Source organism: Canis lupus, chromosome 12 (assembly GCF_011100685.1).
Source record: "Canis lupus familiaris isolate Mischka breed German Shepherd chromosome 12, alternate assembly UU_Cfam_GSD_1.0, whole genome shotgun sequence".
NCBI lineage: Eukaryota > Metazoa > Chordata > Mammalia > Carnivora > Canidae > Canis > Canis lupus.
Genome location: NC_049233.1, coordinates 6,096,371 through 6,123,833, shown reverse-complemented (window position 1 = coordinate 6,123,833; position 27,463 = coordinate 6,096,371). Strand labels below are relative to the sequence as shown.

The window sequence follows — 27,463 nt, the reverse complement described above, 5'->3', positions numbered from 1 at the left end:
CGCGACAGCGGCCGGGCGAACTCCCGCGAGATCTGGAGGGCACGGGTTCTGGCTCCCCCTGGCGTCAGACTCTTCTGGTGGGGCGGGTCAGTCCGTGCCCGGCGGGGTCTGTCCTCTTCCCGTTGTGGGACGGGCGTCGCAGCCGCGCTGATGCGCTGAACAAGCGTGTGCTGAGCCCCGCACTACCTGCCGGGCCCGATGTTGGGCATTAAGGGGTGGGCGTGGGAGGGACGGGTAATGGAGGGCAGGCCCTTAAAGCCTCTGGGCGCTCTTAGTCTAACGGCAGCAAACTCAAAAGAACACACCACCGCCTACTCGTGAGTATTTATTGAGGCTTACTCTGTGCCAGATATCACCAAGCCCTTCATATTCGTGAAACCAATTCAACAACCTTATATAAAGAGTCCCTGTAGGGCCAAGGGCAGACCACCCCAAGATGGGGCACTTTAGCATGGGGATTATTTTGAACTAAAAGCAGTCAAAACCCAGCAGTTGTAGGAAAACTTCTACCTCCCCTTCAACTGCCTGCCTGTACCAGCAAGAGAACTATTAACACAGATTACTTTTTACCTAAGAAATTTACAGGGCCACCTTTGTTTTCCAAACATCTCTCACCTTCTGCTAACAGAAGGGGGCCTTTCTCTTCTTTGTATGCCCAGACCCTGCCCCTCTGCTAGCTCAGGTTGTCTCAGATAAGCCTCCTGTTGGCTGTCTTTGGAATTGTGAGAGTGTGTGTGTGTTCCCTGTATGTATGAACCTAAATTTGATTTTCTCCTATTAATCTGTCGCAGGTCCATTTGATGCTTTGTCCAGCTGGAAGAATCTTGAAAGTGCAGAGGAAATCCTTCCTTCATACCCCACAACATTTATCTCATACCAGCCAAACTGAGGTTTATGGAAAGGTTGACTTGCTCAGGATTACACAGAGTGGTGGGGTCATGATTTGAACCCAGGCTCCTTATTTTGCCCTGTCTTTAGTGCCATGATCATAACTGCTTTTTACTAGAGATCAGCCATCAAAATGCTATGGGGTTTAGACCAACAAAGCTAACTACAAAGGCAGTGTGATACTGATGCAGGGATAAGCAAACTAATTAAGCAGAACAGAGAGACCAAAATGAGAACCACACATATATAGACACTTGCTTTATGACAAAGAGGTACAACAGAGAAGCAAGGAAAGGATAATACTTTCAATAAATAGTTCTGATAAATAAATAAAGGGTTTTGGGTCAGTTGTATATCCTTATAGGAAAAAATGAAACTTGACTCCAACTTCACACCATATACCAAAATAAATTCTATGTGCATTATTGCTCTACATGAGAAAAATAAAGTAATACAACTTTAGAGCAGCTCTTGTCCAATGCCATTGCCATGCAAGTGATTACTAAATACCTAAATGTGGCTAGTCAGAATTGAGACATTCTGTAAAAGATAAGATTGATACAGTGAACCACATTAAAATTAGCTACCACCTCTGATCACTAAAAGACACAATTAAGAGAACCAAGAAGACAACCTACAGATTGAGAGAAACCAACAAAGAGCTTGTGTCCAGGATACATAAAGAACTCTACCAATAAGAAAAGACGGACTAAACAGCCAAATAGAAGAATGGGCAGAGGATTTGAACACAAAGATAATACCACAAAAGAGCATACCTAAATGGCAAACACATGTAAAAGAGTGTTCAACTTCACTAATGATTAGTTGTTTGGGAAAGGACTACTGAGATCTTATACAGGTTCCAAAATTGCTTCAATGGAAAAGACTAGTGACACTAAGTAAGTGTGGATGAGGAAGTGGAGTAACAGCAACTCACACAGAGCTGGTAGGAAATGTAAACTGCTATAGCCATTTAGGAAAACAGTCTGGTTAACTATGAAATTATAATATACATATAACCTAATCTCATACCAGGCCCAGCAATTCTACTTCTACGGATATACTCCAAAAAATTCACCTACAAGTGCACCAAGATACAAAATATTCATAGCAGCACTATTTGTCATAGACACAATCTGGAAAAATTCCAAATGCCCATTAAGAATAGATTGTATAGGGGTGCCTGAGTGACTCAGTCCATTGACTATCTAACTCTTTTTTTTTTTTTTATAAATTTTTATTTATTTATGATAGTCACACACAGAGAGAGAGAGAGAGAGAGAGAGAGGCAGAGACACAGGCAGAGGGAGAAGCAGGCTCCATGCACCGGGAGCCCGACATGGGATTCGATCTCGGGTCTCCAGGATCGCGCCCTGGGCCAAAGGCAGGCGCCAAACCGCTGCGCCACCCAGGGATCCCGACTATCTAACTCTTGATCTCATCCCAGGTGTTGATCTCAGGATCATGAATTCAGGCCCTGCATTGAGCTCCATGCTGGCATGGAGCCTCCTTTAAAAAGAAAAAAGAAAAGAAAGTCCTTGTAGTATATTCATGCAACAGAATACTACACGGCCACTGAATACAATACCATGGATATACCTTACAAACATAATGTTAAGCAAAAGAAGCCAGACGCACAAAAAGTACTATATGATTTCATTTATGTAAATTTCAAAAACAGAAGAACAATTAAGAAGTCATAAAGTGGTTTCTTTTGTGGGGAAAAGGGTCTGATTGGTAGGGAGAACTCTGGAGTTGGAAACATTTTTTTCTTGATTTAATGGTGGTTACACAGGTGGGTTTTTATTTTATAATAATTGAATTGTCATGGGATCTGTCCACCTTTCTGGATATATTCAAAATTTACATTTTTACTTTAAAAAAGGTACTCTGGGGGTGCCTGGATGGCTGAGTTCGTTAAGCATTTGCCTTTGGCTCAGGTCATGATCCCAGGGTCCTGGGATCAAGTCCCACATTGGGATCTCTACTTAGTGGGGAGTCTGCTTCTCCCTCTACCCCTCCCCGCTGCTTGTGATCTCTCTTGTTCTCTCTCTCTCTCTCTCTCAAATAAATAACATCTTTAAAAAATAAGACTTGGATGAAATAGCAGGAAATCAGGCTCGAGAAATCATTGAGCCAATGGTGAAGGGCCTTCAAGCCCAGGCCAGGTGTCTGCGACTTTTTTTTTTTTAAGATTTTATTTATTTATTCATGAGAGACACGGGGGGTGGCAGAGACACAGGCAGAGAGAGAAGCAGGCTCCATGCAGGGAGCCCAATGGGGGACTCCATCCTGGGACTCCAGGGTGATGCCCTGGGCCAAAGGCAAGCTCTAAACCGCTAAGCCACCCAGGGATCCCAGTCTGGGACTTTAATAGGCAAAAGGAAACCATTTAACATTTCTTGGCAAAGAAATGACATACAACAAGCAACATACTATATCTCTTGAGGAAAGCTTTGGTTGCTATGTGTGCATAGGATGGATTAGTGGGGAAAAGCCAAAAGGCAGGGAACTCCACAAGAGAGTTTCTAAAATAATCCTGGTGTTAAAGGTCTGAAACAGCAGTGGAAATAGGAAGGAAAGGATACAATTTGGGTATCTTGGGGAAAAAAGAATTGACAGGTCTTGATGATGTATCACAGGGAGCAGAGAGCAAGAGGATGAACTTCAGTCCTCTAGCGCCAAAAATAAGGTTGTAATTATATTCAGAAGACACATTAAACTTAACAGAATAGATGAAGTAAATACAAACTACTCTGATTAATTTAATGTGGACTATTAGTTTTAAGTTGGAAAAGAAATCTTTGTCAATTCCTCCCTGTAGTCACCCAATGTTCTCTCGGGGACAAAAGGCCAACAAACATCGAGTCTCTTGGGGAAGGACTTTGGGATGAGACAGCAAGTCACTGACTTTTTCTTGTGTAAAATCCAAATGCATCCTCACTGTGCCCTAAGACTCCCCAAATATATAGTAAGGAACTACATAAGGTCCAGAGGAAGGCAATTCAAATAACAAAGCACAGAATTGGGACAACTAGGTGGCTCAGTGGTTGAGCATCTGCCTTTGGCTCAGATTGGCATTCTGGGATCTAGTCCTGCATCGGGCTCCCCACAGGGAGCCTGCTTCTAACCTCTGCCTATGTCTCTGTGTCTCTCATGAATAAATAAAATCTTTAAAAAACAAAACAAACACAGAATGGACCAATGATGACCACTTTCCTGACCAGCTCAAGGGTCACAAAGAGGACATGAGCATGAGACTGCAAAAGGTGTAAAATGTATTACACCTTAACTTAGCACAGCACTCGTCAGTGTAAAATGTCACTTTCTGCCCATTTTTCATTCAACAAAACCTGAACACCCTGTTTTCAGTACTTTGAGAGGACACAGAGATGGAGGAGGAGGCCCAGCTTGCTCACTGTCTAATTTTATCTTCACAACATTGTATACCTTTATCCCTACCTGATAACTAAAGAATCTAGAATTAAGCCATGGTTAGGCACAGAGGCTCACAGCTGTGGTAAGTTACTTAATCTTTGGAAGGTTCAGTCTCCTTAAAGTAAAAAGAGAATACTAATATCTATGTCGTGGGGTTTGGAAGATAAGCGTTGCCAAAGGTTCAGAAATAGCAGAAGCAAAACCGCTGCATCACCGACATAGCAATTAGTAAAAGTTCATGGGCAAAAAATAGTTTGCAAACTGGAAGCACTCCAACTGAACAGGGAATGTTAAATTCAGAGGTATATTGTCACGAAGCAGTTCATATGGTGAGGAGGCAGTGGCTTTTTACTCTTCAAATCGGTTATGATGTTAGTTTTCCTAGTGATAGGGATGGGGTAAAAGTAGTTACTTCATATCCATCTTGAGAACACTTTTAAGTTTCATTTTTGGTTTTCAGAGGCATTAATAAGAAACGGCCCAAGTTAAGTTTTGCTTATTTTACAGAACAAGCTAAATTCAGATTTGCTGATAGGATTAAACTGGTTTGCCTGCTCAGGAAATTTCTTTTTTTAAAGATTTTATCTATCTATCTATCTATCTATTTATGGGGGACAGAGAGAGGCAGAGACATAGCAGAGGGAGAAGCCAACTCCCTGCGGGGAGCCTGATGCAGGGCTCCATCCCAGGACCCCAGGATCACCACCTGAGCCAAAGGCAGATGCTTAACCAAAGGCAGGTGCTCCCTGCTTAGGAAATTTTCAAGTCTGGTCTCCAACTGTGTTTGATTTTAACAATGTGAAAGTTATATAATAGTGCTTAGCTCCATGCCTGACATAAAGTAAGAATTCATTTAACCATGCTTATGAATCAGTGTGCAAAGTATCTATAACATATGTTTACTTACCCCATTTCCTTCTTATCCTCCCTCCAAACCTTTCAGGGCCTCTACTTTGCTTCTCTTTCACCCTGAACAAACCCCTCCTGACAACCTTCTATCCCATCTATCCCAGCCAGTCACTCTGAGCCTTGCTTTAACCCTCATCTCTTTGTTCTTCATTCTCCTCTCTCTTTCCTTCTTATTTTCTTCCTGGCCCTTCCCCTTCTTCTCTCTCCAGACCCTTCTCTCTTGGGAGTCTGGAGAATCGAGCTGGCTGTACTGCTTTGGACAAATGAACAAGTCACTTCACTGCTGGGTCTGTTTTCACAACTGAAAAATGGAAACAATAATACCTACTTCGCAGGACTGCTTTGTGGAGTGGATAAGAATAAAGTGTAGAGGGATGCTTGAGTGGCTCAGAGGTTGAGCATCTGCCTTTCGCTCAGGGCGTGATCCTGGGATCCAGGATGGAATCCCACATGGGCTCCAGGCATGGAGCCTGCTTCTCCTTCTCCCTATGTCTCTTGCTCTCTGTGTCTCTTGTGAATAAATAAATAAAATCTTTTTTTTTTTTTTTATGATAGTCACACACACACACACAGAGAGAGAGAGAGACAGGCAGAGGGAGAAGCAGGCTCCATGCATCAGGAGCCCGACGTGGGATTCGATCCCGGGTTTCCAGGATCGCGCCCTGGGCCAAAGGCAGGCGCCAAACCGCTGCGCCACCCAGGGATCCCTAAATAAAATCTTTTTAAAAAATTATAAGAATAAAGTGTTGAGCTACGTAAACGGTACAGACCCTTACAAAGGTCAGGGACTGGCACTAACCACTTGCATTTCCTTTCAGGTCCTTGCCCTTTTGTAGGACTAAGAAATTCTTCTAATTGATAGTTAGGATGTTAACTCCAATCAGAGTGCAGCTTTGCTGGTTGTTCCCGCCTTCCACGCCTAAATGAGCCAATCAGAGCGTCCGGAGGGCGTCGCGGTCTCTCCCTGCCTGGGGACCCCGACAATGGAGCTTGCCCTTCTCTCCGCCCTTGCAGCTAGCTTGTTCTCGCCTCGCATCCCAGCTTCTCGGAGGTGGAAGGAGGGTCCTCCTCCTTCCTTGTCTCAGCCCGGCGGATCTTGGCATCGCGGAGGTTGAGCGACGAAAGCCGGAAGTGTGCGCCGCGGCGGCGGGTCCCCACGAACTGACACCGGAAGTAGCCGTGCTGCGGGATCCCGCCTGCTGCGCTATGGCGGCGATCCCCCCAGACTCCTGGCAGCCGCCCAACGTGTACTTGGAGACCAGGTGAGAGGGCTCGGGCCTCTGGGGCTGGGCTGGCGGAGGCGACGCGGAGTCCAAGCTGTGCCGCGGCTCTGGGCTCCCGGTGCGCTCCGCGCAGGGGCCCGGCCTCCTGGGGGAGAAGCCCGCCGCGGCGGCGGGGGGGGCCGCCTGAGGGTTGAGTGGGGAGCGCCGCCGCCCGCGTCCGAGCCCCGCACCCGCTCGCCCCGAGACCTCAGGTTCATGCCTCCGTTCCCTCAGCGAGCTTGTGTCGAGTCTACGAGCCGGCGGCGTCGGGCTGGAATCGGGCTGGAGGTGCAGAAGACGCGCACCGCCTTGCACTTAGGACCTTGCAGTGTAGTGAGGAGGGCAGGTCTGTAATACGAACGTTGTAGGTAGTTGAGTTGCATAAAATAGGATTACTGGGAAGGCACGGAAGATGCACATTTTCCCCGCTATCAGAGAGTGGTATCCTTGAGCGCCCACCAGCTAGTGCCATGCCCCTGACGTGTAGAGCATGTTATTGAGTTTGATCCACTTAGCAACTCAAATCACATAGGTATTAATACACCTTCTCTCCAGTCTTAGCGGGGGAAATGGCAGCGTTTACAGATTAAATGATTTGACCAAACCCATCTATCTAGCATGTAGGGGATCCTCATTTGGAGCCTGGACGGCCTGCCTCACGTGTGCTCTGTCCTTCAGCCCCATTCATTCCATTGCCTCTTTGGAAAAAGTCCAGATGGTCTTTCCAAATAGGACAGTAACCGTTAGGAACTTCTTACTGCTACAACAGTATCAAATGAAAACGTCACAGTCTGACATTCAAGATGGTTTTTCTCATCTAGGCCTTCTGCCCAGCTAGCTCTCCGGCTGCATCTTTTGCCATTCCCACATCAGAAGCCAAGGTCCAGTCCATGGTTTTCTGTCTCCCCAATGCTCTTGGCCATGTGTTTTTCCCCCAGAGCAGTTCTCAGACGCTGCTTTTGCTCTTTGGTCATCTTCTGTGTCTTATATTACAAAATTCTACTTCTTCAGGCCTCTGCTTGAAAGTAATTTCTGAATTCATCTGTTAACATTTTTTTAAGTTACAAAATAAAATGAAATCTAAATCTAAGCAGCATGGAAGTGTATAGACTAAATAAAAGCCGCCTCTTCCTGTAAAAACAGTTAATAGTTTGTTGGATGACTTACATCCTTGTCTGTGAACAGATAAACAAGTGTTTTTCTCTTTTATGTTCTGTTTCTTAAAAACAGGATTGTATGCTGTATGCTGTATGTTTTTTTTTTCCCCCTGTAATTTGCTTTTCTTTCACTTGCTCATGTGGCTTCCCATAGTATTGATATTTTTTTGTATTTTAATCATTTCCTCTTTGAGGGGCACTTTTTTTTAATATATATATATGAGGGGCACTTAAATTGCCTCTCGATTTTTGTTAGGATAAATACTGGAATAAATATCCTTGCACATACTATATCCACATTTGTAAGTTTTGCTGTAGAATACTTTGAAGTTGAAATTGCTGTCAACAGATATGCAGATTTGAAAATTATATGGGTATTTCCTGAATGCCATTCCAAAAAGTTATTCCCTGTATTTAAAAAACATGCACCAAAATACAAGCTCCACGAGGGGAAAAGCACCTAGAACCATGCCTTACACAGAGTAGGTGTTAATCCCCGTAGAATGTTAGTAGTACGAAAGATGATTTGCTGGTAGAAGGGCTTTTGGAAAGGTATGTTCTAGCACACACCATATATATATATATTTATAGAGTGCTTACACTGTGCTTGGCACTGGGTATCCAGGCTATACAGAGTTGCCTCATTTTTCACATTTTTGGAGCTTAAAATCTAGGTGAGTGATTGAATGTAGGGGAAGGCACCTGTCTAAGTCTTTTTCCTTTTCCTTAGCCATACTTCAGGGGAAGAAGTGCTCATCCTGTTTGGTAGGTATAGAGATTAGAAGTAGTTAGGTTTTTCACTTATTGCACCCCCTCCTAAATACACACAAACTGTACTTTTTTCCCCCCATTAAAATGTTTATATTTCCATGGTTCAAAAATACAAAAGTTTAAAATAAGATTCTCATTGGGATGCCTGGGTGGCTCATCGGTTGAGCACCTGCCTTTGACTTGGGGCGTGATCCCAGAGTCCCAGGATTGAGTCCCATGTCGGGCTCCCTGCATGGAGCTTGCTTCTCCCTCTGCCTGCGCCATTGCCCCTCTCTCTCTCTCTCTCTCTCTCTCTCTCTCTCTGTCTCATGAATCAATAAATAACATCTTTAAAAGGAAAAATAAGATTCTCGTTGAAAGCCTTGTTTCCCATTTACCCAGTTTCTACTCCCACCCAGAAACTTATGCATGTATAAATAAGTACAAATTCCTGATATGTTAATGTCCTCTTAAAAAAAATTAAGTGCAATTTTTTTCCTAGTTTAAGGGCTGATTATATTGGTTTCCCATGATCAGTGATTTTTAAAAAAAAAAATAAAGTTGGGCCACCTGGATGACCCAGCAGTTTAGCGCCACCTTCTGCCCAGAGTGTGATCCTGGAGACTCCAGATCGAGTCCCACGTCAGGCTCCCTGCATAGAGCCTGCTTCTCCCTCTGCCTGTGTCTCTGCCCCCCCCCCCCCGTGTCTCTCATGAATAAATAAAAAATAATAAATATTTTTAAAGTAATAATTATAAAGTTCAGATTTTTAGTTGTCCAAAATTACCTCGTTTTTTATTTTTTTAAGATTTTATTTATTTATTCATGAGCAACACAGAGAGAGAGAGAGGGGGGGGGCAGAGACACAGGCAGAGGGAGAAGCAGGCTCCATGCAGGGAGCCCAACGTGGGACTCCATCCTGGGTCTCCAGGATCACGCCCTGGGCGGAAGGCGGTGCTAAACCGCCGAACCACCTGGGTTGCTCAATTACTTTGTTTAAAAGCAGTATTTTAAGCTCCTGTATGTTTTACTCAAAATATGTATGTTTATGTTACTTTGTGAATGTGATGTTTTCCTTTGCCAAGCATGAAATCTGGTGTGTATTACAATTTCATTAACTATATAAGCTCGAAAATAAAGAGTCCCGGATGCGTCCCATAATATTCTTTCCTGCTGTGACCTTAATCTTGACTGGAGCTCTACTGTCCTCTCCCCATGCAGCATGGGGATCATTGTGCTGGAGTTATACTGGAAGCATGCTCCGAAGACCTGTAAGAATTTTGCTGAGTTGGCACGTCGAGGTTACTACAATGGCACCAAATTCCACAGGATCATCAAAGACTTCATGATCCAGGGAGGTGACCCAACAGGGACAGGTATAGTTAAGCCGACCTTAGCTGAATTCAGTAAAATAAGGCTGAGAGAGGAGCATGTGTGGAGGGGGGGAAATTTTTGTTGTTGGTTTTGGATATGTTGCATTTGAAATACTTGCCAGATCTTCAAATAGAGATGTTGAATAAGTAAAGGGATACTGAATGTGGAATTCATGGACAGACCTGGGATGGAAGTACAAATCTTGGAGTTACTATCATTTAGATGAAACTTATTAGTGAAATTGGTGGATGCCAGCATTAGTTTCAAGGCCCCTTTTAAGCCTGCGTTTTCTCCCTGCTGATTCCTGCTCCTGCTTTTTTGCCTTTAAATAAGTTTGATATTCTTTGTGGCAGTCTTTTCTTAGTCCTGTTCCTCTTTGTCATTCTCAGTTGTTCTCTGTTTATCCTTTATGACCAGAGGCATTCCTTTTTTTTTAATGTATAAGGACACATGTGAAAGTACAGTATGGGGGCACCTGGGTGGCTCAGTTGGTTGAGCGTCCGAGTCTTTGATTTCAGCTCAGGTCATGATCTCGGGGTCATGAGATTGAGCCCCGAGTTGGGCTATGGGCTCCACATGGAGTCTGCTTGAGGTTCTCTCTCTCCTTTTGTCCCTCCTCTTGCTCGTGAACACATTCTCTGCCCCCTTCTCTCAAGATAAATAAAAATCTTTTAATTTTTTTTTTTTTTTTTTTTTTTTTTATGAAGTCACAGAGAGAGACAGGCAGAGAGAGAAGCAGGCTCCATGCACCGGGAGCCTGACGTGGGATTCGATCCCGGGTCTCCAGGATCGCGCCCTGGGCCAAAGGCAGGCGCTTAACCGCTGCGCCACCCAGGGATCCCAAGATAAATAAAAATCTTAAGAAAAAATACAGTATATACAGGAAACTACAAAAAAAGAACACTCTTTTTTTTTTTTTAATTTTTTTTTTTTTAATTTATTTATGACAGTCACACAGAGAGAGAGAGAGAGGCAGAGACACAGGCAGAGGGAGAAGCAGGCTCCATGCACCGGGAACCCGATGTGGGATTCGATCCCGGGTCTCCAGGATCGCGCCCTGGGCCAAAGGCAGGCGCCAAACCGCTGCGCCACCCAGGGATCCCAAAAAGAACACTCTTAAGTATGCTTCCTAAAGATCTCTAACCACTATTAGTTATTAATTATTCCCACAATATTCCCAGTTCTTAGAAATGATTGATGTTAACTGTTTGGTGGCCATTATTCTAGACATTTTTTTTTTAGATACCTAGTCAAAAGGATGGATGGATGGATAACTAGTTAAATGGAAATAACTGTAAGAGAATAGGCTATGTCATGCATGCTGTTGTTTTTTAAACCAAAAAAATATATTTAGTTTTTGTGTGTGTATACACACACACACACACACACTACAAATCTCTGACAAGTGGGTGTCTTACTATTTAACTCAGTTCCAACATCATCTAAACAGGATGTCATCAGACCCCGCAAGTTAAGGCCCAGTCCCACAAGATTGCCCCCTGCCCCCCTCGCCCTACTTCATTTGCAAGCCTAGGTTATCAGATGTTCCAGTAACCCACTTGGGTTCAATTAATTTGCCAAAGCAGCTCACAGAACTCATGGAAGTACATTTACCAGTTTATTAAAGGATATGGTAGGGACGCCTGGGTGGCTCAGTGGTTGAGTGTCTGCCTTTGGCACAGGGCATGAATGATGGGATTGAATCCTGCATCAGGTTCCCCGTGGGGAGCCTGCTTCTCTCTCTGCCTGTGTCTCTGCCTTTCTGTGTCTCTCATGAATAAATAAATAAAATATTTTAATCATGGCTTGGTCTTCAGGTGACAGTCCCCATCTAGGAGCCATCCAGGAACCCACCTACCTCTTTAGAACGAGATGATCCTGGTGCTTTTATCATTTAAGAATTTAAAAGGGTTTTAGAAGCTCCTGTTTCAGGGACAGGTCAGATACCAAAAATTAGAACAAGAGATGCTCCTAGTGTTGTTATCATCTAGGAAATTACAGGAGTTTTAGGAGCTCAGTGCCAGGAACTGGGGACAGATTATATGTAGATATATATAGTTATATCCTTATATCTTCTATTACCTCACACCTATACCCCCCCTTCATCTCGCGCTGCCCGCCCCCCCCCCCCCCCCCCCCCCGCCCAACCTGGCTCTCAGTTTTTGTCATTAGTTGTATTTTTCCTCGTCAGAGCACATTTTGCACACCGTGCTTGATTCCCTCAGCTACAGTATGGGTTCTGCATTTCAGAGGGTTTGGTGCGCACCACTAGACTTTTCTGTTCAAAAATGCTAGAAGGCAGAATTTCCTGCTGAGTGGTTTGTGCAAGGGCTGGAGGGTGTTATATTTTATAGCTCAGTCATGTTTGAGAATTTGGAAAAGACCATGACTGGGTCTACTGTTCTTGGACCACACTCATTCCCTCAGATCTTTTTAGGCAGTTCGGCTCTGTTGCTTTCTGGTTTGAAGTGTGGCTTTGGAGAACACTAAGGCCAGATTTACTCCTTCCTTCAGCTCAGGGAAAATGTGTTTGTTTGCTTTTTAAAGATTTTATTTATTTATTCATGAGAGACACAGAAAGGCAGAGACACAGGCAAAGGGAGAAGCAAGCTCCTCACAGGGATCCAGATGGGGACTCAGTCCCCAGACCCGGGATCACGCCCTGAGCCAAAAACAGACGCTCAACTGCTAGCCACCTAGGCGTCCTGAAAATGTTTTGATTTGTATTTTTTGAATATTTTCTTGTTACTTGCTCTGATTTTATATTTCAGGAAGCCAGTTTTTCTTTGTTTCATGACCTCTGCCTTCCATATCTATAACATTTCTTTTAAGTGTGTGAGATGATGTTTTCCTATTTTTTTTCTGTGTCCACTGAGATAATGTCAGACCTTTACTCTGTGCCTTACTCAACTTTTAGTTATGTCTATTCTGTTCTTTACTGCTCTAATTGGTTTATTAGCTCTGTATTGGTGTTATCAGACTCAATCTGTTTCCTTAGCTCTTCAATCTTTTCACCTTATTCTGTTGGTATATTATCTTGTTTTTGAGCTCTTGTTTTATTGGATTCTTATTTCTGTTGAAGCATCTATAGCTTAAGACAGCTGCGGATAAGCCCTTCTTGGACTGGCTTGTTTTCTCCCAGACTGAGTTCCTGAGGTGTGTTTTTGTTTTGTTTTGTTTTTTCTTACACCCTTTCTTTCTTTTTCTCCATTTGTTGTAATATGTCTGCATAGTTTCTGTGCCACTTCTTTTCATCTTTTCCATACTTGATGTCGGCACTGATGCTGTCTGTACCTTTTATTTGCTCAGATACAGTATAAGTGGATTCTCTTTGTCATTATTACCACCTTTGTGGGACCAGTTATCTTCATTCCAGATGCTAGATTACTTTGTTTCCATCTTATTCTATCTAGCCCGAAGAGGTGGGGTAGGAGAGCTAATCCTGAGTGCACCTTATGGGAGGGCTCAGCTCTGTTCTGTTTTCCAGCCTCCATTAAAGTCGTGTCCGTGGGTCACCTGCACCAATCAGTGATATCCATCTCCCCCACTCCAGGCTCTGGGTTGGCTCCTGAGAATAGCTGTACTGGAGGAGAAAGATCCTCCTACCCTTTGTCATTCATAGCTGGGTCTCTATAACAAGACAGATTAATGAGGGAAAAACATGCAAATATGTTTGCTGTAGGTGTGGATGACACCAGGCCTTGATAAAAGAAATGAAGATCCCGATTGCAGATTCCTCTTGGGGTCCTTCTGTCTTGGAGATGGGATATTCTTTTCCTCCAGGTATAGGGACAGCACCTCTCACATGAAGGTCTTGTCTTAGGACCTACTTCAAGGGAAAGTCAGAATGTCATTCTTGTACCTGACGTTTCTCAGATTCCTTCAACTTGAAATGTTCAATGTATCAAAGCGCTACATTTTGGGGTAGCTTGTCCTGAAATCCATCAGGGCCCCAGTGTTCCCCACAAGATGCCAGGTGCTGATGGGCACTGGTGGCCTGCTGCATTCCTCCTGTGATATGCACAGGCTTCTGCCTTTAGGGGCTTCTCTTTATCTTTTTCAGGACTGCTGGCCCATCCACCCACCCACCCTTCTATTGGTTTCTTGGAATTGGAGGGTATTTGTAAGAATCCTCTGGTTTATACTCTTTCTTTCCTGATTACTACCTATAGAGAGTACAGGCAGAGTCTAATCCTGCTTCACTCCACTTCTTTTTTTTTTTTTTTTTTAATTTATTTATTTTAGGAGGGAGAGAGAGCATGCACATGGAGGGGGGCAGAAGGAGAGGGAGAGAAGCAGACCCCACGCTGAGCACAGAGCCCACAGGGCTCAATCCTACCACCGTGGGATCATAACCTGAGCTGAAATCAAGGGTCAGACACTTAACTAGCTGAAATCAAGGGTCAGACACCCAGGCACCCCTTCACTCCACTTCTTTATCTGAAAGTGTCCTGTAAACACTTTGATGTACTTCTTTCCTGTCTTCTTCCTCTTTCTTGTTATGAGATAAAATTTTAATTATAACACCAGTGAGCTGAGAGAGTCCATGATGAGTGTACAAGAATTGAGAGTGACTCCAATGTGAATTGCTTATGTCGGAGCTTCCCTATATTTCTATAATTGGTTTGCAGTCCTTCATAATGTCACATTTCCATGATGCAGTTTTAATGAGACTGAATCACTCAAAAAGGATTTTCAAGTAAATTGCACCCAGCCTCAAGTATAATGAATGATTAAGCTAGCAGGTCTGTGGTAGAAGGCAAACAAGAGTTAGACCCTCCTGGGTCATTAATGTGAACTGCTAGCTGATTAGAAACTTTTTTTTTTTTTTTTTTTTTTTTTTTGCTAAATATCTCAGATGAGCAGCATGAGGCATCCTGGGCTCATCAGCAAGCCAGTGTACTATTTCTGTCCCCGACTGGCCCTCAGTCTGGCTACTGTGCAACCATTCTTTCCACGGTTTTTCTTAGACACCTTTGCCAGGTGTTTTTCTATTTGAATTCCTTTGACTTCCTGCTGGATTTTAAACTATCTTTCCTCATTTAAATTTCTCTTCTTTTAATGACTGTATGCTGGCTTTTTCTTTAGCTGTCTAAATATCTTTTTATCTTTTTCTACTAACTTCTTCCCTTTCTTCTTCCTATAAGACATGACATCCTGTGAAGCCCTTCCTTTTGCTCTTCATGCTCTGTACTTAGCCTCTCAGTGCTCACCAGCTGGTGTGATTGTAGTGATTAATTGCATGCTGATTATGCTGTGCATCACCCTCCCTCTGACTTCGTGTCTCCTCTTGGTAGCCCCAGGAACACCTGAAATTTAACGTGTTGAACAGCAAGCTCATCGTTAATTTTATTCATTTGATGAATATTTGGCAAGAGTCTGCTGGGTATCCTGTGCTATTCTAAGTCTTAGGTGGAGAGACTTAGGTGTTAGAAGCCAAGGCATTTTCTTTTCCTTGCAGTGTTCCTTCTCTGTCAGGAAGACAAGATAGTTCTTTTAAGAAACAACTAGAGAGTAATGATGACATAATGTGCACATTTACAGTGGTACGCTTTGGATCACATATAAGAGAGATTGGAAGAATTCATAATATGACAGTGAAGTGGGATTAGCATGGGATAGAGGCATATTTTGAGTGGGCCTTGAGGGAAAGATAGGATTTTAACTCTTGGGGGAACAGAGAAGGGCATTATAGATTTAGGAAGAAGAAAGAGTACAGAGCAGAGGCACAAATGACAGAGACACGTCAAGTGTGAAGGAGAGCCCAGCACCCCACATGTCGTGTCTCACGTGCCTGACCGGCTCTGTGACATAATCTAGCTATCTCTCCGTGTCCAGGACAAATGTGTATGATGTGATCCCTGAACTGCATAGTTAGGGGACAGTTAAGAAGCAACTGGGGACAGAGTGCACAGAGTTGTTAGAGATAGCACGATGCATAAGATCAGACCAGTTTATGGAGACTCCCAGACAGGAATTCAGGTTTGATCTAACCTCTTCTGGAACCATTCTGGGCTCCAGAGTTTCTTGAGTCTGGGATAAGAAAAATATGTGAGGAAGTTTAATTCAGTGGTAGTATATGGCAAGGTCATGTATGGGATCCCTGGGTGGCGCAGCGGTTTGGTGCCTGCCTTTGGCCCAGGGCGCGATCCTGGAGACCTGGGATCGAATCCCACATCAGGCTCCTGGTGCATGGAGCCTGCTTCTCCCTCTGCCTATGTCTCTGCCTCTCTCTCTCTCTCTCTCCGTGACTATCATAAATAAATAAAAAATTAAAAAAAAAAAAAAAAAAGTCATGTAGCATGGGGTGAGCAGCCTGGGTTGTAGAGCCTGGTGGGTTTGGGGTTGAACCTTAGCTTCACATGAACACTTACTAAATGTAGGCAAGTTCTGTAAGCTCCCTGAACCTTCTTACCTATAAATGCACAGTGTGGTTTGGTTGTATGCACCTCATGGAGTTGTGAGCAGTAAATGAGCTGATGTTTGTAAAATGGTGACTACAGGCTTGACACAAAATAGCATTTAAAAATGTCATTTATTATTTATTTTGGTGGTTAACTTATTTAACAAATGTCTTTTGGACTCCTGCCACATTCCAGACTTTGTTCTAAGAGCTAGTATGTAATATACTATGAGGCCATAGCAAATGATATGGAAAAAATACTCTATAAGCCAAAATGTTCAACCTTGGCACTATTGACATTTTGGGCTGGATGATTTTTTGTTGTAGAGGGCTACCTAGCTGGACATTGTAGGATGTATAGCTGTTTCCCTGACCTTGCTGTGCTGGATGCCAGTAGAACTCCTCAATGTGACAACTACCAATGTCTCCATACATTGCCCAATGATCCTAAGGGGCAAAATCACCCCCACAAAATCACCACTGGGATGGATAGAGAGTGAGGGAGGTGCTATTTTGGATTGTGTGATTAGGGAAGACCTCTCTGATAAGGTGGCATTTGGGCAGACCTCTAAATAAAGTAAAGTAGTGAGCCTGAGAGTGTCCGAGGCAAGGACATTCCAGAGGGAATAGCAATCACAGGCCTTAGACCAGAGTGTGCTTGGCAAGAAATAGCACAGACTAGTGTCCCTGGAGCAGGTGAGTGAGGAGAAAAGGTGCATGAGGGCAAAAGTGTTAGGAGATAACTTTGGAGGGTAGCAGAGCACCAGGTCGTGGAGTCTCATAAGTTATGATGAAGACTTTGGATTTTGTCCTAAGCATGATAAAGTACCACTGGAGGATTTTGAGCAGAGGACTGCCATGATGCTTGTTTTAAAAGGATCCTCCTGGCTTCCATGTGGAAAAATCAGGTGGTGTGGAAAGGAGAGACAAGGCTGGAAACAAGGAGACCAGTTGGAAGCTTGCACGGTTGTCAGAGCCAGAGCTTTTTGTATTTGGATTAGGGTGATATTGGTTCTGTTGGTTCTGGTCCTCTGGGAAACAGGTGGCAAGACAGAGTTAGACATTTAGGAGATTGATTGGAATAACACCTGTGAAAGTTAAAGGGGCAAGAAAGCAAGAGTTGGAAGGGGAGGTCTTCAGACATCAGTGTAGGTCTAACCTGTGAAAGGAGAGGGGGCAGAGAAGAAGGAGCCAGTATAGAAAAGGAGGAGCCACCAGTAAGGTGGGATTTCAAGAGGGGTGACATCAGCTGTCAGATGCTGCTCCTGGAGCAGGCAATGCTAGGCCCAAGGATTGACCATTGGATTTAATGATGTGTGGTCACTGATAACTTTGACAAGAGCCAGGTCATTGGAGTGATGAGGGCAAAAATCTAAATGGAGAGTGAACGTTCAGAGGCAGGAGAGGAAGCCAAGATATGAAGTGTTGACAGCATTTTTGAGGAGTTTTTCTGTGAGGGGATGCAGAAATGTAGGGGGATACTTGCAGATAGAGTTTTTGGTTTATTTTTTAAGACTGGAAATTTTTATTTTATTTTATTTTATTTTTATTTATTTATTATTTTTTTTTAGGATTCCACCCATTTATTCATGAGAGACAGAGAGAAGCAGAAACATAGGCAGAGGGAGAAGCAGGCTTCCCATGGGGAACCTGATATGGGACTCTATCCCAGGATAGAGCCAAAGGCTCAATCACTAAGACACCCAGGTCCCCCAAGACAGGAAATATTAATACCATTTTTTTTTTAATGCAGATAGGAATGATCCACTAGAAAGAAAAACTGATACAGGACAGGGAGGAATTGCAGTTGCAAAGTTCCTTAAAGGTGAATGGGATTAGATATGTGGTAGTGGGAAGGTCATATGAACAGTGTATTAATACAATGTATTAATAAGGGAAGAAGGAAGGTAAACAGGTGGATATGTAGAAAGGGAAGTGGATTTGGTGGTGAGAGCATGTGAAAGTTCTCTATGAAATTTTGTCAGTGAAATAAGCCAAAGTTAACACAGAGTGATGAGCAGAGTGTGCAGTGGTGCAGATTTGCCAAGAGAAGAATTGCAGTAAACCCAAGCAGGCTGGCCCCCAGGCTGAACTATTAATCTCTACCTACACTTTCCTCATGGAAAACGCCCAGGTTATCTCAGTGCCTGGAAACGAGTTGTGTAAACCATGAAGCAAACACAGTATTATCAATGATGATGAGTTCCCTTTAACTATCTCATGACAAGCCTGTGAGATAGAAGTACTACTACTACTATTCCTCTTTTCCAGACAAGGAAATTGAGGGGCTTAGAGAGGACAAGTAGTTTGCTTAAGGCTACATTGCTGGTAAGTGATGGAGTTGGAACAAAAACCCAGATATCTCTCTGCCCCGCAGGCTGGTCAGGAAGAGAACACACCTAAGAACTGCAAAGCTGAGTTCTCAGAGAAAGGAAGCATACTTTCCCACCTTAGGTCTGGTATCTGGGCTTTGCCCTGGTAATCCATCCAGCAGCAGCTTCACTGACTCTGTTACTAACAAGCAATTGTATCAATTTGGGATGTTTTTTGCTACAAGTAACAAAATTCAAGAGCAGGAGCTTAAAGGAAGAGAGCTTTTGTTTTTCTCACTTAACAGAGTGTCTGAAGGTGTTCAGCTGCCCAGCAGAGCAGTCAGGGGCAGGGCTCACTATGTCTTTCCATTCCATTTGTCAGTGTGTTGGCTTTTTTTTTTTTTTTTTTTAAAGATTTTATTTATTTATTCATGAGAGACACAGAGAGAAAGGCAGAGGAAGAAGCAGGCTCCATGTAGGGAGCCCAATGTGGGACTTAATCCTGGGTCTCCAGGATGAGGCCCTGGGTTGAAGGTGGTGCTAAACCGCTGAGCCACCAGGGCTGCCCAGTGTGTTGGCTTTTGATCTCAAACTTGCCTTATGGTTGCAAGATGGCTGCTGCTGCTCCTGACATCACCTCTGCTTTCAAAGAAGGAAGACAGAAAAAGAGCTATGGTGAAAGACAAAAGGAGTATATTATGCCTTTTTATCAGGAAAGCTATAGCTTTCCCAGAAACTGCCGGCCCCCCCCCCCCCCCCCCCCCCCCCCCCCCCCCCCCCCCCCCCCGCCGACAACTGGGTTCTGTTTATATCAGGAAGTCAGAACTGGATCACCTGACCACCCCTAGCTGCAAAAGGAACTGGTTGGTACCTGCCTTTCTTGTCTCTGAAGTTGATGCAGGCCATGAAGAAGGGGTTTAGAAATGCTGGGAGGATAGCTATCCTGCAGTTAGATGCTCTCTTGCCAGAAGAAAGGTTTCAGTTGGTCAGTAGCCTTGTGGTGTCTGGTGCCCCCAGGCAGAGCTTTCACTTAGGCCTGCTAATGGGTCACTGGCCCACCTGTGGCTGTTTGGGGGCTGGATATGAATGGCATGGGAGCAGTGGGGATCAGTAGCACCAAGTATGGCCATCTTTGTGTGAGAGCATGCTACATGTCTGAGTTGCCACTCTAGTTCATTGTGAGAGGTTTCCACATTGTAAACAGGAAGAAGGGATACCAGAGGAGTCCTGGGGATAGGAAAAGATCTTAAAGCAGAAGCACCAATCATAAAAAATATTAAGGAATTTCAACTGTAAAACATTCTGTGCATCAGAAGACCCCATTAAATAATAGACTGGAAAAAAGGGGGGCACTTGATGTAATGAGCACTGGGTGTTATTTTGAACAGATGAATCATTAAACTCTACCTCTGAAACTAATAATACATTATTTGTTAATTAATTGAATTTAAACAAAGAGTGAAGAGAAGTCCACTGAGAAAAAGTATTCGCAAAAAGCATTTACTGACCAAGGATTAGTATCCAGAATACTAATCTTAATAATATGCCAAGTATGTATATATGTATGTAAAAAAAAGTAAGTGTCAAACCACTCAGTAGATAAGTGGCTGTTCCCAGAAGAGGAAAGCTAAATAGCCAGTAAACATGAAATTCTGCACACATCTTCAAGGAAATGCAGGTTAAAACACAAGAGATCTGACACCTCTCAGGCCGACGAATGTTAGAAAGTCTGGCTAAAGGACCTAGAGCAGTAAGAGTGAGCACTGTGGATGAGGGTGCACATTGGGGCCACTTCTGGCAAGATAAGTTGAGGACATCTAGTAATGAGGAAATACTCAAACCATAGCCCTGCCCATCCCCCATAATGTGTAGCCCCTGAGAGGTCCTGCACTTATGTCTCGGAGACTGTACAAGAATGGTTATTATTTGTGTGGTTTATAACAGCAAAAACATAGAATGGATGCTAAATATCCATCAGCTTGAGAAAAGAGAAGATTGGTGTTATAATCTGTAGTGGAATGAATAGCATAGAAAGCTGCATGGAACCAGATGATAAATATCACTTATAGTGGTAAACACAGAAAAGCTAATTGCCGAAGAATGCAGAGTATTCTTTCTTTCTTTCTTTTTTTAAAAAATATTTTATTTATTTATTCATGGGAGATACACACACAGATTGAGAGAGAGAGAGAGGCAGAGACACAGGCAGAGGGAGAAGCAGGCTCCATGCAGGGAGCCCGATGTGGGACTCGATCTGGGACTCCAGGATCATGCCCTGGGCCAAAGGCAAACACTCAACCACTGAGCCACCCAGGCGGCCAGCAGCCATACATGTTTTTTAAGGGATGCATACATAGGTGTAGAAAGGAAAAAATGCACGGAAGTGACCAACTAAGTGACAGACTCCTGGTCAGCATGGTGGTACCCCAAAGGCAAACTGTGATTCTTTGTTGCATTGTTAGGTAGGGAGTGCAGGGGGTGCATACATGGGGGTCTCAGGCTGGATATGCTGCACTGTTTCCTGAGTTGAAGGTGCAATTCGTCATATTCTTTCTCTTTTATATGTCTGAAATATTAAGTACATTGAATAAACGTTGAAGACAAAGAGTAAAAGAACTTTCAGGGTGCAGAGTTTAGAAAGCAGATCAGTGCCTGTCGCCAATGTATGTACCCTGGACCCGGCATTCTGCAAAGTTCTGAGTGCGAAGCTTCCAAATTGTCAGCTTTGTAAGTGATCCTTGACATCTGTGTAGCCTGCTCTGTACCAGAAAACTGTTTGCTCACTTTGTCCCCCTCCCATCTCTCCCCTCTTCCACATGCCCAAAGGAATGTTTTGATTGGAATTATTTTTGTCTTTTCTGACATTTTGTTGCAAACCCTACTGGGTTGAATTAGGTTATGAAACCATAACATATTATGTATAAATGGTGCTGTAGAGAACCAGAACTAGTTGCGGCTGGCCAAACTCTGCCTAGTAAGTACAGAGGAGCCCTCCATGCTCTTCCCTCTCATCTCCTGATGACTTACAACCCCTAGCTTCATCTATGACTCTTGACTGGCCCATGCTTTAACCCACTTGTTTGCAGTGCCATTTACGTGATGGCTTTCGGTTTCTTTCTTTTTTTCAGTATTTTATTTCTTTCAGAGAGAGTGCGAACTGTGGGGAGGGACAGAGAGAGAGGGAGGAACAGACTCCACACTGAGCAGGAAACCAGTGCAGGCCAATCCCAGGACCCTGGGATCATGACCTGAGCTGAAGGCAGATGCCTAACTGAGCCACTCAGGTGTCCCAGCTTTCCATTTCTAGAGGGCAGGGGCCCTGAGGTTTCATCCTGGCAACCCCAAATTTGCAGGGATCACACTTCCAAGGCTCAGCCCACAATGGACAGCCCACTACTGAACTTCATCCTCCACTTGCTCACTCAGTCCCTTAAGATTGACCAGTTTCCCCCCATGGCCTTCTCTTTTATTCAGCCCTAGCACTCCCACTTACCACCCCATTAGCCCCTAGCCTCAGGTGGGAACCTTGACTCGCTGGTCAGAGAAAATATAGTGGTCTTATAATTGCTGTTTAGAAGTATATTGGCAGGCTGGAATTTGGGAAATGAATTTTTACAAAATTTGGTAGTTGAGTACTTTTCCAGAAGCATAAGTAGCCTGGGTCAGACGGGAGACTTCCGTTAGTCAGGATTCACCCCTATTCCTTTTTGCATGAGAAGTGTTTTCTTCTAACTGAAACAGCCAGGCTCCCCTTAGAAGTGTTTTCTTCCAGGGGCACCTGGGTGTCTCTGTCGGTTAAGCATCTGCCTTCTGTTCAGGTCATGATCTCAGGGTCCTGGGATTCAGCCCTGTGTGGGGCTCCCTGCTCAGCGGGGAGGCTGCTTCTCCCTCTCCATCTGCCCCTCTCCCCTGCTCATGCTTTCTCTCACATGCACGTTCTCTCTCAAATAAATAAAATCTTAAAAAAGAAGTGTTTCTTTTTTAGAGCCAGGGGCTCTGACAGGCTCTCTGTGGTGGAACATCCTAAAAGGTAATGCAAGGGATTTCACTGTGGGAACACTTCAGCTGGTCCCAGGGGTCTGGGGAGGGTCTAGGGGGAAGGAGGATGTGGTGCTTTAATTTAACACCCTACTTTCATAGCAGGCTGGAGAAGGTGAGCTAGTCTGGGCTAATTTCTGGCTGCCAGGCAAACAGTAGGGTGTTAAACACAACATTCACTTGGTTCCAGGCTATTTTGTCTTAGCTGGCCAACTTGGAGAAACCAAAGTAGTTCAACAAGTCCTATTTATTTTAGTAAATAGTTGATCAGGAGAGTTGCCTCCTATTAGGACTTTTTTTTTTTTTCCATTGGGAAAACCATATTTATTACATCACTTTCCTCTAAGAACAGAACCTGGGTTAACAGCACCATACTCTTGTGGACATAATATAAATAGCACGTGGTGGTTATGTTGCTGGCAAATCATTCCTAATCCCATGTTTCTTCACAGTATCCTTGTGATAGACTACCTCTCCTCTCAGTGGACTCTGCCTGCCGTACCTCTCCTCTCAGTGGACTCTGCCTGCTGTAATATTCCTTTCTGCCACATTGCCACTTTCCACTGTCTCTCTTCTCCTTAAGCTGGATATCTTTGACCGAAATAAATGCTGTTTTTCTTCATTGAGATCAAGGACGGCAAATAGGTTTTAATTCTTGTGCCAAATCTGATTCATTAAAAATGGCTGTCTAGAGTTCTAAGTTGGTAGGATGTAGATCAAAACTCAGCAGGGAGGAATGCTGATTGACTAGCAATATCTGATGGGCACAGTGTTAAGGCTTGGGGGCACTCCTGTCTAAAATACTCCTTTAAAAAGTTAAAAATTTAGAAATCTTTTTATGTCTCAAATTATAGATGGTAGTTATCTGTAGATGGTTAGATTCTAGGGGACTTTAATGTTCTTTTGATAATGTTCTATGCCTTCTGCATATTTGACAGCGAACGTGTATTACTTTAATACCCAAGACAAAAACACTCTTAGTGTCATTTTGAAAACAAACATCTTACCTGAATGAAACCAGTGGTTTGAATGTGCTGTGTCAGTGCTTGGTTCTGCTGCTGGACTATGGAGTTGGAATATGTTTAGCAGGGGCTAGGCATGCTTGCTGCTTTTTCCTTTCCCGTACTCTGAGAGATCTTTTGACCCTAAGCCATAATCCTTGCTGTGAAGTAGAGCAGGGGACTGACCGACTCGTTTCTTGTCTTCTAATCTGGCAGGTCGAGGTGGTGCATCTATCTATGGTAAGCAGTTCGAAGATGAACTTCATCCAGACTTGAAATTCACGGGTAAGTATATAATTTGGCTGCACTAGGTGGGAAGGGGGAGTGGATTTTAAAAGCTCACTCTTGGCTGGGATTCAGGGTGTGTGTCTGACACCATGGCGTGGTGCCACGTAACTGCCCAGCTGTGGCGCCACAGAGAGCCCTGGTGGATTAGAGAAAGTGATGCCTCTCTCTCCTGAGTAATTCAGACAGCTGATCTGAGTGTTCTAGACTCTAATTGTTGAATGTTGATGTTATAAACTATAGGAAAGCAAAAGCTTCCTCAAAGAAGCCAGATACCTTGCTGGGATTTTGAGGGGCATAAGGAACATGGTCCAGCAGTTAGTGGGGATTATCATGGTTAGAGAAGCTGGGGAGTAGGTGAAGACTAGGAAGGTGCAGTTGTTGGGGTAGGGCAGTGATGGTCTTTGTGTAAAAGCAGAGAGCCTGGCCTCAGAGGAAGAGTGTTCAGGTCACATCGTTGATGACAGAGACCAGAATAAAGTCTAGGATAGTGTAATGTGTGCCAGGCTGGAGCAACGGAAGTTATTCATACTCCTTTCTTTTTCCCACCAGGGGCTGGAATCCTCGCCATGGCCAATGCAGGGCCAGACACCAACGGCAGCCAGTTTTTTGTGACCCTAGCGCCCACCCAGTGGCTTGACGGCAAGCACACCATTTTCGGCCGCGTGTGCCAGGGTATAGGAATGGTGAATCGAGTAGGAATGGTGGAAACCAACTCTCAGGACCGCCCTGTGGACGATGTGAAGATCATTAAGGCATACCCTTCTGGGTAGGCTTGCTGCTGTCTTGGGCACACCCAGATCTTCTGAGATGGCCCAGTGAACTAGCTTCCAGATGACCTAGAAAGACACGTACTTAAACTTCATTTTGGCATTGCAAATCACAGAGCTAAAGAGACCTGGGGTCTTAAGTGAGTTAGAGATGGAAGTATATTTTAGGAGGATGCTTCTTTTCTCTTCCCGTGGTGCCTAGGTTGACAGAGCATTTGCAGACATGCTCATAAATGATCATTCACAGGGAACCGCTCATTGCAAATGAGCATACTGCTCCTCCTTGCGTGTGTCTGTTCTAATACACTTGGAACAAAATGAAGCCGACTCTGTCATTTCATAGTGCCTAACCAAACTTCTTTTCTGCAGAGATTTATATTCTACACTGCAGTCTTCAGTGGCTGACGGCCACAGAATTCAAAACCAAGTAGTGTCTATCAGCCTTCTTAACTCTCTGCACACCCTATTTCAGTCTCCTATATTTGTTCTTCCAAGGAACGTATCCATCTCTATATATATTTTCCCTCTCAAAACCAGAACATCAACACTGCTGTTTCTGACACTTAGACATCCCACGCAAAGCCACATTGAATTTTTGCCAAATGAAAAATGCATCCAACAATCAAGTTTCTAAGAAGGTGTCAAGTGGGGAATGATAATGTGTAATAATCGAGAAAGGAGTTTATTAAAAGGAAGAAGAAGCATTGACCATTTTTTCCCCAGAAAGGAGCAGAAATCTGTAGTGAGCATAAGGACAGACTATGAACTCTCCTTAAAAAGCAGTATTGTCATAAAGGAGAGGCACCACTTAAGTTTTTTTTAACCTAAGTCTAGAGAAACTAGATGAGAGATTTTATATGTTAAGTTTTTTAAGTGTTTCTGATCTTTTTTTTGGGGGGGGGGGGTGAACAGTAAGAGAAAGGAAGTTAACACCTATGTAATACATAGAAACTTCCAAATAAAATGCCACTGATGGTTGAAATTGCTGCTGTGGTCTGATTTATAAATAGAGTTGTTGTTGTTGTTGTTGTTGTTCTTTAAAGATGTTATTTTTTTGAAAGAAAGAACACAAGTTAGGGGCAAAGAGAGAGGCAGAAGCAGTCTCCCCACTGAGCTGGGATCCCAATGTGGGGCTTGATCCCAGGATCCTAGAATTATGACCTGAGCCAAAGGCAGATGCTTAACCAACTGAGCCACCCAGGCACCCCTACTGTGTGAAGTTTTAATAGCCATTTTAACCTATAAACCATCTCAAGTTGTGTTGCAGGGCTCAGCCTCAAGATTTCACATTTTAGGTTTGTGCATCTCCAGTGGACTTCTACTCAAGGACAAGTCTAACTTTAAAAAAAGTAAGTACCAGGGGTGCCGGGGTGGCACAGTCGGTTGAGCATCTGCTTTTGGTTCATGTCATGATCTCGGGGTCCTGGGATCGAGCCCCATGTTGAGCTCCTCATCCAGCAGGAAGTCTTCTCCCTCTGCCCCCTCTCTCTCTCTGCTCGTGCTCTCTCCCTCTCAAATAATAAAATCTTTATAAAAATTAAGAAAAAAGTAAAAAGGCAGTACCAAAGAGCTTAAGTGATATCAATTGGCATTTCTGAATGAGAGGGAATCATCTATACATTAGCCAGGTTGATGTGCTGAGAGACCTAAAGCATCTCTTGAATTTGTGGGAAATCTACATTTTTGTTGTTAGGGACCCAGAGGCAGTGCGTACTGTGCCTTCCTTAAATTGATAGCTCCTCGGGATCCCTGGGTGGCTCAGCAGTTGAGCATCTGCCTTTGGCTCGGGGCGTGATCCTGGAGTCCTGGTTTCGAGTCCCACATCGGGCTCCTGTGGGGAGCCTGCTTCTCCCTCTGCCTATGTCTCTGGCTCTCTCTCTGTCTCTCATGAATAAATAAATAAAATCTTTAAAAAAAAATTGATAGGGATCCCTGGGTGGCGCAGTGGTTTAGTGCCTACCTTTGGCCCAGGGCGCGATCCTGGGGACCCGGGATCGAATCCCACATCGGGCTCCCAGTCATCCCAGTGCATGGAGCCTGCTTCTCCCTCTGCCTGTGTCTCTGCCTCTCTCTCTCTCTTTAATTTATTTAACTAATAAATAAATTTTAAAAAAATTGATAGCTCCTTGGTTGAAGGGATTATAGCTTTAATGTTCTGTATCAGTCTAAAATTTTGGAAATGATGATTTGCTTTATGGAATGGCCAAAAAGTTCTATTCCCCAAGCTTGCCCCATGTTCAGCCTCTTTCTCCATCCTTCTCTTCCTTTTCTCTCAACAACAAAAAAGCAAAACCTAACAACAAACTATATAAATGACTTTGTAACTTTTCAGAGGTAGTGTTGGGCAAAGTACTGTTCTAGACTCTGGGGGAAATAGAAACTTCTTCTGGCGTGGACTGGGCAGACATAATTGGATCCAACTCTAGGAGCAAAGAATAAGATGCCCATCCACTTTCTTCCCAGAGTTAAAGTCCTGAAAATGCCCAATTTCACCCAGGTCATGGAAGGGGTGGAAACGTGCCATCACTATTTTGAGAAGGACAGAAGGACCTGAGTCCAGTACTCTTGACCACACACAAGAATCACTGGGAGAGGGATCCCTGGGTGGCGCAGCGGTTTAGCGCCTGCCTTTGGCCCAGGGTGCGATCCTGGAGACCCGGGATTGAATCCCACATCAGGCTCCCAGTGCATGGAGCCTGCTTCTCCCTCTGCCTATGTCTCTGCCTCTCTCTCTCTCTCTCTCTGTGACTATCATAAATAAATAAATAAATAAATAAATAAATAAATAAATAAATAAATAAATAAATAAATAAATAAATAAAATCACTGGGAGAGCCTGCTGGAAAACAAATCAGGATTTGGCATCTGGCTAGAGA

The 27,463-nt window shown here is 43.9% G+C and overlaps 1 protein-coding gene across 3 annotated transcripts; it reads left to right on the top strand.

Moving 5' to 3' along the window:
- The first annotated feature begins 41 nt into the window (after positions 1–41).
- PPIL1 (peptidylprolyl isomerase like 1) lies at positions 42–25,488 on the top strand. Of its 3 annotated transcripts, none has more exons than XM_038553902.1 (6): positions 42–317; positions 792–1,787; positions 6,250–6,497; positions 9,626–9,780; positions 23,749–23,817; positions 24,370–25,488. In XM_038553902.1, the coding sequence occupies exons 3-6, from the start codon at positions 6,442–6,444 to the stop codon at positions 24,588–24,590; spliced, it is 501 nt and encodes a 166-aa protein (XP_038409830.1). In that variant the 5' UTR covers positions 42–317; positions 792–1,787; positions 6,250–6,441; the 3' UTR covers positions 24,591–25,488. The 3 variants fall into 3 exon arrangements, with proteins under 3 accessions (XP_038409830.1, XP_038409828.1, XP_038409829.1); XM_038553900.1 differs by having other exon boundaries at positions 6,054–6,497; XM_038553901.1 differs by lacking the exons at positions 42–317; positions 792–1,787 and adding an exon at positions 1,819–1,834.
- Positions 25,489–27,463: the final 1,975 nt, after the last annotated feature.

Coding starts and splice junctions, on each gene's coding strand:
- PPIL1 (XM_038553902.1), top strand. CDS start 6,442: ATGGCGGCGATCCCCCCAGACTCCTGGCAGCCGCCCAACGTGTACTTG. Junction 6,498..9,625: donor AACGTGTACTTGGAGACCAG/GTGAGAGGGCTC, acceptor CTCCCCATGCAG/CATGGGGATCATTGTGCTGG. Junction 9,781..23,748: donor AGGTGACCCAACAGGGACAG/GTATAGTTAAGC, acceptor CTAATCTGGCAG/GTCGAGGTGGTGCATCTATC.